Source organism: Colossoma macropomum, unplaced genomic scaffold, assembly GCF_904425465.1.
Source record: "Colossoma macropomum unplaced genomic scaffold, Colossoma_macropomum, whole genome shotgun sequence".
Taxonomy (NCBI): Eukaryota; Metazoa; Chordata; class Actinopteri; order Characiformes; family Serrasalmidae; genus Colossoma; species Colossoma macropomum.
In genome coordinates, this window is record NW_023494800.1 from 28513627 (window position 1) to 28529585 (window position 15959).

A 15959-nucleotide genomic window follows, 5' to 3' on the forward strand; every position below is an offset into this window, starting at 1 on the left:
ATCTCCAGTTCTTAAACACCACAACTGTAAATAAATCCAAGCTAGTAAATTTCTCTACAATTAAACATTTCACACTAACTACTCTGAATGACTTTATTGCAACTTTATTTACAGTGATCAGAGGTGGCAGAAGTACACAAGTCTCTTATTTAATAAAAGTACTTTATTCAAGTAGAAGTATAAAAGTACATGCTCCAACCTGTACTTAGTAAAGTAAAAGTATTTCTTTAAAAATCATTTTGAATGTACATATACTAGTGCTAGAACTGCATTCATCATCAACAAAAATCCACTCGTCTAGAGCACCCAAACACGTTCTTATCTAAAAAATGTCAATTTTTATTTTAGCAGTCAAGATTAAACACCACATTAAATAATTTCTTTAAGCAAGGCCAAGCCCAAAGTGTGACTTGTTTCAGACCAGGAATTACATGATGCAGAACAGCCCACCCCAAACTCTACACACACACATACACACACAAATACACAAAGTGTTTATGACCTGCAATGTCATTACAACAGGCTATATAGCCTATTCCAAACAGCAATGCAGTCATTACCCTACATATTCCAACTCTGAACATAGGTTACCATACCGGACAGACCCAATGAATATGACCTGAAAGTTAAATATCAAATGGCTGATGTGTGAAGACAATGAAAAGAAACAAAGCAATCTAAAAAACCTAAACCTAATCAGCATACTGCCACAGTGGGCATGAAACATGTTTGTGGTCCATTTATGTCCTACCTGTGATGACTTGATGCATTACATGTTTCTTTGACATTTTCACAACGCCCATGTCAGCTTTTGTAGTAAAAGAGCATTTATAAGTACCAAATTCTCAGAAAACCGACAACGATTTTTACATTTTTTTCAGCTTTAGACAGGTAGAAAATGACATACTTTAGGGGACAGATATTCTTTTGAACATCACCAATCTTTTGAATTTTAGAACTTCAAATTCAAAGACTGGTGCACTGATAATGAACTGAGGGTTTGAAGCAAATGTAATAAACTATGTAGAGCTGCCTGTTGTGAGCCAGTAGTATATTTGATAGTACTGCAGCCAGATTCACAGTCACGCTCATCTCTCCGGACTGAGCTTCTAAGTGCCCAAACAAATGTGTGAATGTAACTGCTACATCATTTAAGGTGGAATGGGAAATGAAGATACCTTCAGCTTTATCTAATCTATATCCACTGTATGAGCCAGCAAACCAGGGCTGTATCACTTAAGACGGGGACAGCTGGTTTACCTCCTAAATTACTGCAGATATACACTTAGATGTAACATTTACAGTCTGAGTGTTCTTGTGCTTATGTGCATGAGTTTAGTCATTAGTTTGCAAAAAGCTAAAGTAAAAGTAAAAAAGTACTAAGTGACAGAAATACCCAAGTAGCGTACCTAAAACAATTATTTAAGTACAAAAGCTTGCACTTCATTACTTACCACCTCTGACAGTGATTGCAGAATTAACCTTTAAGTGATTCTTTTGCATCCCGGCTGTAGTGTCATTAGTAAGTTGTGCAACAACATGAGTATAGTCATCTTTCTTCTTAATTTGAATTTTGTTCAAAATATTATGAGAATATTGAATCTTGCACCAAGTAATGTGGACTGAATCAAGCCAAATTGTTGCTGTATTGTTACGTTCCTATAATGTTATGTAAGACATTATGTAAATTAATTTTTTTTCTTACATAAAAATATGTAGCCAGTTTACATGTCAACAGCATTGGGAATATGAGTTTTTTGATTGCACCAAATCAAGAAGTCACAGGCATTGTAACTGTTGTTTAAGGCAAAGGTAGTATTGTGAAAAGTAATGCTTAGTGTAATAACACTGGCAGTACAGACTGGAGAGTTATGTTATGTATCCACAAAATAGTAAAAAACAAATTAAAAAAAAATCAGGCACCATTATTAACATCACCATGTGACAGCTTAAAAGGATACAGATTTATTTTATGACAACACCAAAGATTAGCCCAGACTTTAGGTAGCCCTGTTTATCTGCAAATATGTCTCCATCGCTTGAGAAAAGGCATCCCCTGCACCCACTAATTTGCCCTAAGGAAACTTTTTGCAGATGTGCAAATACTTCCAGATGCTGATGTGTGTGATATTTTGGGGCAGGCCTTGTAAGTTGTGCACAAGTAAAAAGGCCAACAGGTCACAGAGGTAGATAAACGGGCTGTAAGAGACGTCACCACTTAGTTTCCGTTTTCGTCTGATTAACTCCCATTAACCAAGCAAGAAAACAACACCACAATGTTTCTTTTTCTTTCTGCCTCACCTCTTAAGCCTAGCACACAGAAAATAATGCAGAGTGCAGTAAAGAAGGAATCTGACTGGGGATTTATCTCATTCCATCTCACTAAGCACAGGCTCTGGGGTTTTCTGTCAGCATGCAGGCTCCGGTTTCATATGACACTTGAATGTCATCACTCCCAGATGAGATCTCCTGAGAAAAAAGGTGACAGAAATGGGTCTAGATATCCTGATAAAAGACTAATACCTTTTATTACATGAGCTGCTCATGACCTGTGTGTAATGGACCTTAAACCTGATACAAGAACTTTGTCCGGAAACACTATGTAGCTGTGAAGGTAGTAGCTTTGATGGACACCCAGCGTCAAAAGTGAGAATGAATAATAGAGTGCCTTATACATTTCAAGGGGATGACTGCCCTCCTCTTGGATGAGCCAGTGAGGATAAGCAGACTGGCCCAGGAAAAAGGCTATGTCAGAGTGAGGTCAGAGACATCTCAGATTTGATTGTTTATACACATCTCTAAAGGATGAACTTGACAGCTTAATTCACTATTGAAAACACAACGCTTATTTTAGAAGTAAAGCTGACTTGTAGCAAACAGCGCCTATTAGAATGATGGCATTTCTGGGCCATGCGTTAAAGTCATCAGGAGCCTAAGAGCAGGCATGGAAACTCTTTAAAGGGTAGCTTAGAGAGTGTATGCAGACGCCTCTAGTCCTCTGAACGTTCACCCACAAATCATATTTGGTCACTTGAAGCCCAGAAACCATATGCTTCTGACCACAGGCAGTTCTAAAGTCTGCCGAATGAAGGATTCTTTTTCTCCACATGATCCATCTAGCTTGCCATAGACAATAACCTCTCTAATATGTTAATTGAACAGGAATTGTTTCAAACATAGCAAATGTTCCATTGCTAAGATTTTTTAGTTTTGACAAGTGGGAGAGATTGTGGTTCTGGAAAGTTACACGTTCACTCTGCATATAACTTCTGGCAAATCTTTTGCTTTCATAATTCAGTTTGCATTGACAGGAACAAAAAAACTGGTTAGCCTAGGTCAAAGAGGAATCAGAACAGTTAGAATGTAAGAAATATCACATGATTAGGTTTTAGTAGGGTCTGTGGACTGCAAAAAGGAAAGGAGCATGAGTAGAGTTAGTCCTTGACAAACACGTGCAAGGAAGTTGGCCAGTTGTCTGGAATTCATTATGAAAGGAAGGTACAGCGTTCTATTTCAAACTCTTGTAAGCCGCAGAGACCCCTTCATTCCAAAGGATTTTTAGAATGAGGCCAATTTCTAAAGGCATGACCTACACACAGGTTTCACTTTAAACTGTAAGTAAAAAATGTGTGAAGGCAACAAATTTTTTGAGGTTTTTGGAAGTAGCAGATAGTCTACCTACTCCCCTTTGTCATTCATTATTAGCAACTTTTGCATGTTTGGATGAACTATTCCTTTTAATGCCTGGAAGCTCTAAAACAGGACAACAGAAGAATGCCTCCAATAAAAGCTTTTCATGACAGGTTTGCTCAAACAACACAAGTGCCAGCAAACAAACAGAGCCTGTCATAGGGCCCCATGACACACAGAGTGGTGAAGACCAATTCCAGGCTGCTGCCAAAACTACAGTAAACAAGAAGAGTTCCTTCCTGTGGTCTTACCCTTTATGGCATTTGCTTTGAGATACTGTGTGTTATGACATTGCTACAAGCTTCCAAAGTACTGCTCAGTCTCCCTTTGCAAACAAAAACCAAAGGTACATGCACAAAGCTAAGAATGGAGGGATAAGAGCCAGAGTTAGGTCATTTCCTGGAAGAGGTGGAGTGTACCTTTTTTCATCAGACAGCATGTTTTTCTTTCTTGCAAGCGATGTCTGGCATTCCTCCGTTTAAGTTGTTGAGCTGTTTTTTCTTCACCTGGGTACTACAAACACATAACTACATGTGCTCCCAGGTACACAGACTTCCTGAGACTGTGAAGCTGGCCTTTTGTTGCCCTAAAGACCAAAGACCAAACTTGTTGAGCACACACTGATGAGTATTTTGTGTAGGGCGTATTGTGTTTTTGTGCATGAAAAGATGGATGAGGTAGACTTTTAAATCCAAGCCTTCTCTGCTGTCATTGTTGCTTTCCTGTACAGGTGTGTGCCCTGACAAGTGAACAGAGGCAGGTGAGGCTTCTGTTAACCAAGGTAAGCTCATTGCGTCTCCTCTTGTATCTCTGTAGTGAGTCTTTTCCATTATCTAAACCTGGAATGACCTTGTCCTTGTTTCTGACGTATGACCTAGCCTAAATTCTAAAAGTAGCTTACTCGGTTGTCTATCTGCAAATTGAGGTAATCCCCAGCACTTTGTTATTCATTCTGTTTACCATAGTCTTTTGTTCACTTGACATTAGAAGCATACTTATATCTTAAATATTATCTATATAATATTAAATCAACTATAAATATTAAAATAAAATTTAAATAACTTACATATTCCAGGACCTGTTTATCTGTTTATCGTTTACTGGCCTCTATGGCCCCTAAAAGCCTAATAATGACAACCCATGAATTGTTGCTCAATCTGTTTTAGAGAGCACAGTAAAATACTGGTGATAGTGATGGTGCTCCGAGTGCTGCCAGTACTGAGTGGGGTTTTTCCTGCTGAGCGCTGAGATCAGTCTGTGCTGGGCGTGTTATTTGCTTATGTGCCTGATTCCATAACCCTGCCAGTATAAGACCAAAACATTGACCTTGAGCCATTTTACCCTTTCAGTCTGAGCCTGCACTATTAAAAAAGATGGTGCTCCAATGGTTTGTAAAGAAAATGGTTCTATATAGAACTACGAACACTTAAAGAACCCTTGGTATGATTAAAAGGGTTTTTGCATCATGAAAGCGTTCTTGGATGGTATAAAAAATGTGCATGAATGTGCTATAGACGGTTCTATATACAACCCCCTTTCCCAAAAAGTTCGGAAGCTGTGCAAAATGTAAATAAAAACAAAATGCAATGATGTGCAAATCATTTAAACCCTATATGTAATTGGAAATAGTACAAAGACAACATATCAAATTTTTAAACTGAGAAATCTTATTGCTTTTTGAAAAAATATATGCCAATTTTGAATTTGGTGTCAATAACACATTTCAAAAGAGTTGGGACGGGGGAACAAAAGGCTGGTAAAGTTGTGTAATGCTAAAAAAAACACCTGGTGGTTGATTAGCAACAGGTCAGTAACATGACTGGGTATAAAAAAAGCATCCCAGAGTGGCTGAGTCTTTCAAAAGTAAAGATGAGGAGGAGTTCACCACTCTAAAAGACTATGCTCTCAATGTAAATTAGCAAAGAACTTTTGCTTTTCATCATCTACAGTAGATAATATCATTAAAAAAATCAGAGAATCTGGAGAAATCTCTGTACACAAGGGACAAGACCAAAAACCAGTATTTGCTGGCCATGATCTTTGGGCCCTCAGGCAGCACTGCATTAAAAACAGACATGATTCTGTAGAGGAAATCACTGCATGGGCTCAGGAACACTTCTGAAAACCACTGTCTGTGAAAACAGACAGTCAGGGGCTGTGGGGGCAGTCATGGGCTGGAGGTTAGAGAACCAGCCCTGTGAACGGAAGGTTGCCGTTTCGATCCCCAGAGCCAACTGGAAGTGTCCTTGAGCAAGGCACCTAACCCCCAACTGCTCCCCAAGCGCTGCGGATAGGGCTGCCCACTGCTCCGGGCAAGTGTGCTCACTGCCCCCTAGTGTGTGTGTTCACTAGTGTGTATGTGGTGTTTCATTGCACAGATGGGTTAAATGCGGAGGTGAAATTTCCCCACTGTGGGAAGAATAAGGGTCACTTAATCTAATCTTAAACAGTTCGTCACTGCATCCACAAATGTAAGTTAAAACTCTAGAACGCAAAAAAGAAACCAAATATAAACAGGATCCAGAAACAGCGCCGCCTTCTGTTGGCCAGAGCTCATTTAAAATGGCCTGAGAGGAAGTGGAAAAGCATCCTGTGGTCCAACAAATCAAAATTTGAAATTCTTTTTGGAAATCATGGACACGGTGTCCTCTGGACTAAAGACCACACAGCTTGTTATCAGCACACAGTTCAAAAGCCAGTATTCATGATGGTACAGGGGTGCATTAGTGCATATGGCATGGGTGACATGCACATCTGTGAAGGCATCATTAATGCTGAACAATATATACATATTTTGGCAATATATGCTGCCATCCAGACAATGTCTTTTTCGGGGAAAGGCCTTGCTTGTTTTTAGCAAGACAATGTCAAAACACATTCTCCATGTATTACAACAGCATGACTCTGTATTAAAAGAGTCTGGGTGCTAAACTGGCCTGCCTGCAGTCCAGATCTGTCACCCACTGAAAACATTTGGCGCATTAGGAAACGTGTTGGCATCAAATTTAAAATGGGCATTTATTTTTCAAAAAACAATATAATTTCTCAGTTTCAACATTTGATTTGTTGCCATTGTAGTATTTTCATTTAAATCTAGGGTTTACATGATTTGCTTATTATTGCATTGTTTTTTATTTTCATTCTGCCCAGCGTCCCAACTTTTTGGGAAAGGGGGTTATAGAACAGGGGTATCCCATCTTATCCACAAAGGGCGAATGTGGTTGCAAGTTTTCATTCCAAGCGAGCTGGAGCACACCTGAGTCATTTGTTTAATCAGTTGCTCAGCCTTCAAACAACTGATTATATGCAGTCCTGCTATGCTAGAATGAAAACCTGCAGCCAAACCTGCCCTTTGTGGATAAGATTAGACACCTTTGATATAGAATCTTTTTGAAAAGGGTTCTTCTATTATTACAAGCTTGACATTGTAACAATAGAACAACACTTTTGGGTGTTATATACAACCATTTTAAAAACAGCACATTCTCCATCAGTCTGAAGAACACTTTCATGATGCAAAGAACCCTTAAATCATGCAAAGTGCCCATGGTTCTATGTAGAACCATTTTCTTTATTAACGATCCCTTGAGGCACCATCTTTTTTAAGAGTGTGGATCAAAACATACACTGTCAAGGGCAAAATAGATTGTTTCAGGTCTTTGTAATTTGCTGACAAAAACCCTTGGCCAGTTGCAGAGTTTTCATTTCCCTACCTGAATTGCTCATTATGTTTTATACACATTGAGGTCTGTGAGAGTTGCTTTGGCCCCGGGGGTCCTGCTATCACATCTGCTACTAATATGCTATTCAGCATGATACTAACCACATGAATTAAACGGTGTAATTTTAATAAATGTTTTTATTCCCTTGAGGGCTTTGGAAAGGTATTATGTAGTGCCACCACTGTTTCCATCCATGTGCCACATTGTCATATTAGTAATATTAGTAATATAAAACTCCACCATTTATGCTGTAGTCACCAAACTCCATTTGTGCACCAAAATGTCACCCACTGTGCATCTGTGGCTGATACATGATGCCATAAAGCACAGCGCCAAACAATTATTACTTGGCAACACTGTTGCCAAATAATAAGTTTGCATGATGTTTTCAGCACTGACTAGAAGGCTATTAACATTTTTTTTCTGCATAATTCAGCTATTGAGAGTGAAGTCACACAGAGTGGTTTGATGAAAAATCATGTATTGTAGAGAAACTTTCCAACTCAGATATCTTTACAGTGGTGGTGATAGGAACCAGGGGTAGCAATGACTACAATGCAAACATAGCCATTTTATTTACTATCCAAATTGATCAGTGGACCTACACATGTCTTCTGAGGTTTTATATGCAATGCTGATAGTGGTAAAATAAAGGCACATCCAAAAAAGTTTTAATTGAGCACTATTTTGCCTCACAACACCAAGGGCTATATTTTGAAAAAAAGAGGTTTAAGTAAAAATCCTTATCTCAGAACTATCATAAAACTATATCTCAGACATTAGACAGCGTACCTGTTTCATTAATAACTTTGCGAGGCAGTACTTTAAATTTTTGGGGAGGCCTGTAAAAGTGGTTGGCCTTGGTTGCAATGTCTTCAATGCAAATATAGTTAATTTATTTACTGTCCAAAATGATCAGTGGCCCTACACATGTTTTCTGCGTTTTTATATACTATGTTGATAATGATAACACAGACCAACCTGGTAGATACAATTTCCAAGTGTGCTATCTCATGAGCCGCTCGAGGGTCAGGCCGCAACAGAAAATGAAAGTGGTCTCTTTCACTAGACCTGCTGCCAGACCAAACACCAGACACTTTTTAACCAGTAACCCAGCTCATGTTTATTTTCATGACAAGATGGCTTCAGGGATGAGTGTATGCCAAAATAACAAATTATTAGAGTAACTGAAAAACAAGTGGCACTCGTCCCCTACTTCCCAGATGTTCTCAGAGAGCATTTTACAGAATCTATCAAAGCTTTCAGGAAATTTACAAGCAAAGCAAAGATTCGTGTGAAGACTGCCGGGCTGGACAGGTGTTCTTCCAAGTCACGTCTCCCCAGTGACTTCAGAGAAGCTTGGTGACTTCTTTAATGTCGTACTCAGTCATGATCATAACTGGATTTCTGCAGTTAACACCATACTCCGATCTAGACATCCGATTAAGAAATCCGATAAAGAGAGCTGGATTTTAGCTCAGTAAACAGATATCTCAGTGCATGTAAACTCTTACCTGGATTTCTTTTGGATTTCTTAGTCTGCGCATGTGCAGAACAGACTGCTGTACTAGAAAATAAGCAAGCAGCATTGCTACGAAATGGCAGCTAAACACTTTTGGAGCAACGCTGAAACCAACTACATACTCAACGAAATGAAGGATTTAAATATTTCTCATCTTCTAAATAATGTATGTTCATATTTTCAGGTAAAGTGGTGCGATGTTTTTTAAAAATGCCACAGCATGAAGTTTGATTTCACATTATATTTACATCATGTCCTCTTCCGTGAGTTTATTGGCTCGTTGCAAAAGAAATCCGATTACTACCTGACTTATGTAGAGCCGGAGTTTCCCATTATCTGATTACTCAAGTGCATACAAATGCGTGTCAAAATCTGATTTTATGCAGTTATCGGATTTTTAAGTGTAAGTAAACACACTCACTGAGTGCATATACATGCACTCAATTATCCGATCATAATTGGATTTCTGTAGTTATCCGATTATTCATACTCCGATCTAGGAATCCGATTAAGAAATCTGACAAAGAGAGCTGGATTTTAGCTCAGTAATCAGATTTCAAACTCATACTCCAGTTTATATCGGATTTCTCAGTCTGCGCACGCGCGAGAACAGATGGTGGATGTCGTGAGATGGCAGCAAAACACTGTTGGAGTGGCGCTGAAACCAAACACAAAATAAAGGATTTTAATATTGTTCATCTGCTAGATGATGTAAGTTCTTATTTTCAGGTAAAGTGGGGCGATGTTTAAAAAAAGCCACAATATGAAGTTTGAGTTTTACATTACATTTATGTCACATCCTCTTCTGTGAGTTTCCCATTATCTGATTACTCAAGTGCATGTAAACGAGTTGATCAGATTACTGACAAAATCTGATTTTCTGCAGTTATCAGATTATTCAGTGCATGTAAACACACTCACTGTCACTGCAATGCTGAGAATGATCCACCACCCAAATAATACCCATTAGAAAGCAAAACCATCAGGTTTTAATCTTAATGGTCTTTTTTTCAGTAGGGATGCATCTCGAAAAACCCTCAGAAACCACAGAGGACTTTGGAGTGCTCACGGGAGTTATAAACATAAAGGGCGCTGATAAGTGAAAGCAGATATCAATGGCTGCTACGCAGTCATTGGAGTGCTGAGAAATTAAGGCGGAGCTTGGCAGTGTGTCAAAATTTGATTGCCCATAATACAAGATAGCGCTCAAAGGAAACAAATTCCATTATCTTAAAAAACGCTTAATAAACATCCCCCTCAGGTTTGATTGAGTACACTCCTGCTGTGAGGTAGCTTTTAGAAGTATTAAACGCTTTGGACATCGTGTTCCTTTCACCGCGGTTGTGAACAATTCTTACTTGCAAGTTTCTTCAGCTTGGTCAGCCTAAATTACTTAATTATGAATAAATTATTTAATTATAAAGAAATTTTGAAATTTCTTTTTTAAGGAAAGAAATCAACTAAATGTTTGCAGAGTCAAATGACTGAAACATAAAGGAAGGGAACAGGAAAAAGTGACATATTGCCAAAGATGTTTAAGAATTGTGGTTGACACCTAATGCTATTGTCTTAACCATAGACTGGTTTAAAAATTCATAAACTAAACGTTTACTAGGACTCTATTAAGGGATACAAATGTAAACATTAGTCCCCTGCTGCATCGGCAGCTCGCGAGTTTCTTTAAAAAAAAAAACTAGCTAGCTTGTTTACACGGGCCATTTATTTTGCTGAGGCTTTCTCTGCTGTTTATGGTTGTCCTGGCGTTACGCGCGCGCCCTCCTGGACACTAAGGAGGCGGCAGCAAAAACTCAAACTCCTCCTCAGACGTCAGGCCAAGGTTTTATTATTTAAACCCCGAAGCAAACGAGAATATAGTTCCTTTTTCAAGTGTGCTTCTGTTAGATTTTTATTAGCTCGTGTTCGGGGCAAGTCTACGTTCTAACAGAGCGGACAATTGTGTCGGATATTTTTGTTAGTTATGCCACATACTGTAACTTTGAACGGGCCCTCACCGTGGGGTTTTCGACTTGTAGGCGGACGGGATTTTAGCACGCCGTTGACGATTTCAAGAGTAAGTCTGAAATGTTTTTAATCATTTCCTCACTAAACGGTTAACATCTTAACATCTCAGCGAGTTCTATATACATTAGCTGACATTCGCTGTAGAATCTGAGTAACGTTACACCACAATGTGAAAATATACATCATATTTTAAAAGCTTGAAAAAAAGAATTTACGTTTGTACGTCACTTGGTTTTCATTTTTCCCAAAAGAAAATATATTTGAACGATGCGCCGTAGAAATCTGCTTTCAGCTTCGAGTGAATTAAATAATGTCGTGTGAAACATGTGCTCCGCAAACCCTACCATTTTCTGCGTATGTGTGGTTGGCGATATAATTCCAGTTTCAGAGACAATGTTACTTGCTGTGGTGCCCACAGTCTTAGCTTTTGAGGGGCAGACAATGTGCTTTATTTTGAGCTATCGATTGCAAGAGCTAACCTACAGTCATCTGTTAAAGAAAAATCAAACCGTAACTTTAAAGTGCCTCCAGTAAACCTATTCCCAGATGAACGGCAGACAAGTCTGGAACGTCATAAATGTTGCCTTTGGTATTTTAAGAGCTTACGGAGCTGCTGAAAATTTCCAGGTGTTGTGTTAGCTGCTGACTGATTTTCCGAGACTTGTAACTTGGCAGTGACTTGAATATAGGGTGTCGCTCAAGTGCCTGACTTTGACCAGCCATTACATGCAGCACTCCTTCTCATAACTGTTATCTGCGTTCCCCCATAGAGTGCAACACATACAGACTGTGTGATGCATCATCACTTCACTTTTGCTGATATATTTGATGATGAACTACAGCTCTGTTGTAGACCACCGAAAGTTCATGCGGCTAAAACAAAGGTTTTTCTGTGTATTTGTGAACCATACAGCTCACCAGCGAGGTCCCTGGAATTTAAATAATAATGATTGACACGACAATTAGCCAATCACTGTTTAGCAAGCGTTTTTCGAGCACTGCTTCCTCCGTCTAGGGAAGGAAAATCTCTGACAAAACTTCTCAGCAGGGCTTTATTAACCCAGTAGGCTTTAGGAACTGCAACTCAGGGCCCCTGGCACCATGAGGACGATTGCGAATGGAATAATTGTAAAATAGTTTAATTTGGGTTATGTTAGTGCTGAGGTTTGTCTAGTTCAGGGGCAGCAAACTGTGGTCCCGGAGGGCTGATGTCCAGCACAGTTTTGTGATTTTCCTGCTCTTAACACTCTCTTAAAGCTTAGCAATTAGTTGCTGAGTTGAATAAGGTGTGTTTGAGTAGGAAAACCACCAAACTGTGCAAGATTCCAGTCCTCCAGGACTAGAGTTCGCCACCCCGATCTAGATCATCTATAGTTTTGCAGGAAGTTTATCTTACAGTGTAGTGCAGGTGTTAAATTGGGGCAGAGCACACAGAATGGAGCTGCAGCACTTTCAGTTAATGTGAATGGCAAACAGAGCTGAGCTCTGTTAATTTAAGGGAAATGTAAATCATTTCTGATACCGAAGATTTTGTGGCATCTTCTCCTGCCGATTTTCAGAATCATGCAAGTACCTTCACTCACTTCTGCAGTTTCCTGAAGAAGTTATGTTGTATTATTTACATTGTTTTGGTCCTGCTGTAAAGATACATCCCCAGTATTCCTGAAGCATTGTATCACATAGATACATAGCTTAGCATCGACACATAAAGTATGTCACCAAAGGCAATTTGATTACTGAGGTAAGTCAATCATGTCTTCACACAGTAGGCCTATTTCATGAGAATGTATTTTTTTAATACATTTGTTAACCAACTTGTGTGATAGTTTTGGCAAAACAGTAAACAATCAAACAATAGAGATAGAAAACCTATAGAGATAGAAAAGGCCTCACCTCCCAAATAATCATTTCCAAAATAATTTTTGACATGCCTCTCAACCAGTTAAACTCTCTAAGCACTACTTCCTCCATTAAGTGAAATTTCCAACAGAACTCTTCAGAACAAACCTGAACATGTTATTTGCATGTTAATTTCTTTACTACACTGCATGACCAGCAGTTGGGAAAAATATGATTGATGATGACAGATTAGTGAAGGTATTCAATATAATGTGAAGGAACTGAAAAGGAAACACTGAGTAGAGTGTGGGGATGCACGGATCCAATACTCTAGATCGAATCGGCACCAATACTGACTTTATTAAACAAATCACATATCAGCCAGATGTGTCTGATACACATTCGATAGCATCTCTGGTGCTGTGTTCACATGTTTGCGGTAGAGGGATGACGACATACCAGATATTCCATCGTTTTCATTAGAGCTGCAGCAGAAAATTCTGCCATCAGTGAGTGAAACGATCCGTCAAGAGTTTAACTTTCCAAACTTTTGCCACTGTCCACTGCAGTGGTGGAAATAAAATAAAATAATAAAAAAAAATATATATATATATATATATTGTTCATGTGTATTCCTCAGAAGTGTTTAGTTTTTAGAACTTTATGGTTGAACTGAAAAGTTTACACCAAAATTTTAAATACTGTTTATTTTGCTGTTGCATTGTCCAGTAGCATATTAATTATAATGTTTTTTGTAATACTTCATTTTTGATACTTTTGATACTTTTACAGTTGCTAAAACACGTTTGGAGTTGTTCAGTCATACTGTGATCTCTTGTACAGTTGACAGACTAAATCTGACCTTCTTTGATGAGCAGTGTGCTGTATTCTGTAAACAAAACATTCTTGATTCATCAAAGCTTTTGAAACGTGTTTGGCTCCATAATGGAGACTCAGATATAACCTTTTTGCAGGAAAGGGGAATAAAGCAGTGAATATGTAAGGCCATAAAAATTTCATGCAGTTTTAGCTCTCCTGCTGAATTGTATGAATATACTGATTATAGTATATGAGGTCTATACATATAGAGGTACATATGTGCCATATATATCTTCTACCTGATTCATATATTCCATATGTATCATCTGAAGATTTCCATCTGCCACTGTGAGTAATGGTTCCTTTGTGAATTTCTTAAAGTATTGTTATATTATATTTTTCCCATGTCAACCAGCCATATCTAACTGTAGTATGTTTCAGATGGTGCTCAGTTTTGTCCATTCTGTAGACTTTGCAGTACACTCAGATCTTTCTGATAACATTAACACACTGCACACTTGCTCAGGTTCTGCATTCTACTGAAAGTTGTGAACAGGCACTATCAGAAAATATAAAATATATCATCTGTAAGACCAATTCAGTTGTCCTGTCTGAACACACAGGCTGCCAGCCATTTTAGCCCATTGATGGAAGAGAGGTTTTTGATTTTTTGACATTGATCATTTAATCATTACATTAGTTAAAGCAACATGTAAGATGTTTTATTAAGATTGAAAGAAGCAGCATTACTGAGTCAGGAGGAGAAAAAAACATGCTGCAATACGATGTCCATGCACTGCTGTGAGTCACCCTGCAAAGCCTAAAATAATCATTGAAAAGTCAGAGAGGGTTGAATTTCACAGGGGTTTTTTGGACTACGTCATACGTCTTAACATAGTAATGTGACACATCAGCTTCATGTTTAGGCCTGAGGTGTAAAATCGACATTATACTGATGAAACTATTATGACAGTTGTAGATAATTCATTTACATCCTCGAAAGACATGTCCTTCACCAAGTTTTGAGTTCTCTTTCCATACTCTTTCAGTGTGCTCGCAGTCATTAGATTTTTATAGTCATGGGGCCCTGAAGCACACTCAATGTTCTTTCAGTTTCAGATCATGCAGAATATATGATTATATATTTAATTTGACACAGTCCCAAAATGATGGCCTGCCCAAAATAGGCAACTTAAGGACTAAAATGGTATTCCAACTGACTGAATGATGTGGTATATAGGGGGAAAGCCCCAAATTAGCCCACTTAATGTAAGTATACATATTTTTAATATGGATGTTTCTAATTTTTTGTCAAAAATAAATGAAATAAAGAATTGATACGATGAGTTTCGATAAGTCGGCACTTAGCTTAAATGGCCCTGGTACCATTTAGGCTCAGTTGTGTTACAAATAAGCTAACCCCTTATTTGTTTTAAAAAAAAACTTTAATATCTGAAAAGCTTATGATAAACAAATATTTCTTTAAAGGGGATTAATAACAAATATTTAAACTGAGAACCATTACTTTTTTTTTAATTTATGTAATTAAGCTTGTGCTGTTTCCCTGACTTGCTGGCTAGTCTTTAGTCGACAAAGACTTTACTAGTCTGTTAATTGCATTTATGTTGTTATTTACAAAGCTGTACATATTTGTGTAAATGAAAGTTAGGGTTATATAGCTAGTGAGTCTCTGTGTAAGTTTAAGCATTGTTCTAATTTTACTGTGTTGTACAGTAAAAACAGACACAACATGAGAAAAATGTCATAAAAATCCTTCAAGTGTGCACTTTTGTCCAAATTTTAAAAGATGATTCATGTAAACTCTGCAAACAATGTTTTACTTACAGCACAACTTGAATCATTTAGGCCTGTCACTGAAAAATGTAACTATGTGAAGTATAGTCGTGCTGAATTGTAGCCAGCAATGCTTATGAGGTGTATGGAAAATGTTAAACAATTATTAAATTATTCAGCCCATTCTACCAAATTCGTTCAAATGCAGTTCCACAGTAAAAAAAAAAACTATTAAAAGAACAATTAGATATTTCCAAGGATTGTGTTACGTTCTAAAGCATTGAGATAGATGTAGTCTTGTAATTTATTTTCACCTGCTGCAACCCTGTGTTTATAGACATTAAGCTTCCATTCAAATCTGTTGAAAAATGTCTTGACAACAATCAATAAAATTAATAAAAAAAAATAATAAATATAAATAAGTATTATTGGTTGCCTATATTAGAGACAAAATAATACAGATCTGCATTGATAATTTAATTAATTAACCATTTTCTCCTATGCAGAGTTAAGATGTCGGTAAGATTTAGCCATGACAATATACTCTTTAA

The 15959-nt window shown here is 37.9% G+C and overlaps 1 protein-coding gene across 1 annotated transcript in view; it reads left to right on the forward strand.

Annotated features, from left to right (window-relative positions):
- The first annotated feature begins 10702 nt into the window (after nt 1-10702).
- The window catches only part of pdlim4 (PDZ and LIM domain 4), a 56890-nt gene continuing 51633 nt past the window's right edge, over nt 10703-15959 (forward strand). Inside the window, 1 exon segment of the mRNA XM_036587513.1 lies at nt 10703-11005. Coding sequence (XP_036443406.1) covers nt 10913-11005 — 93 coding nt within the window. The 5' untranslated portion in view covers nt 10703-10912.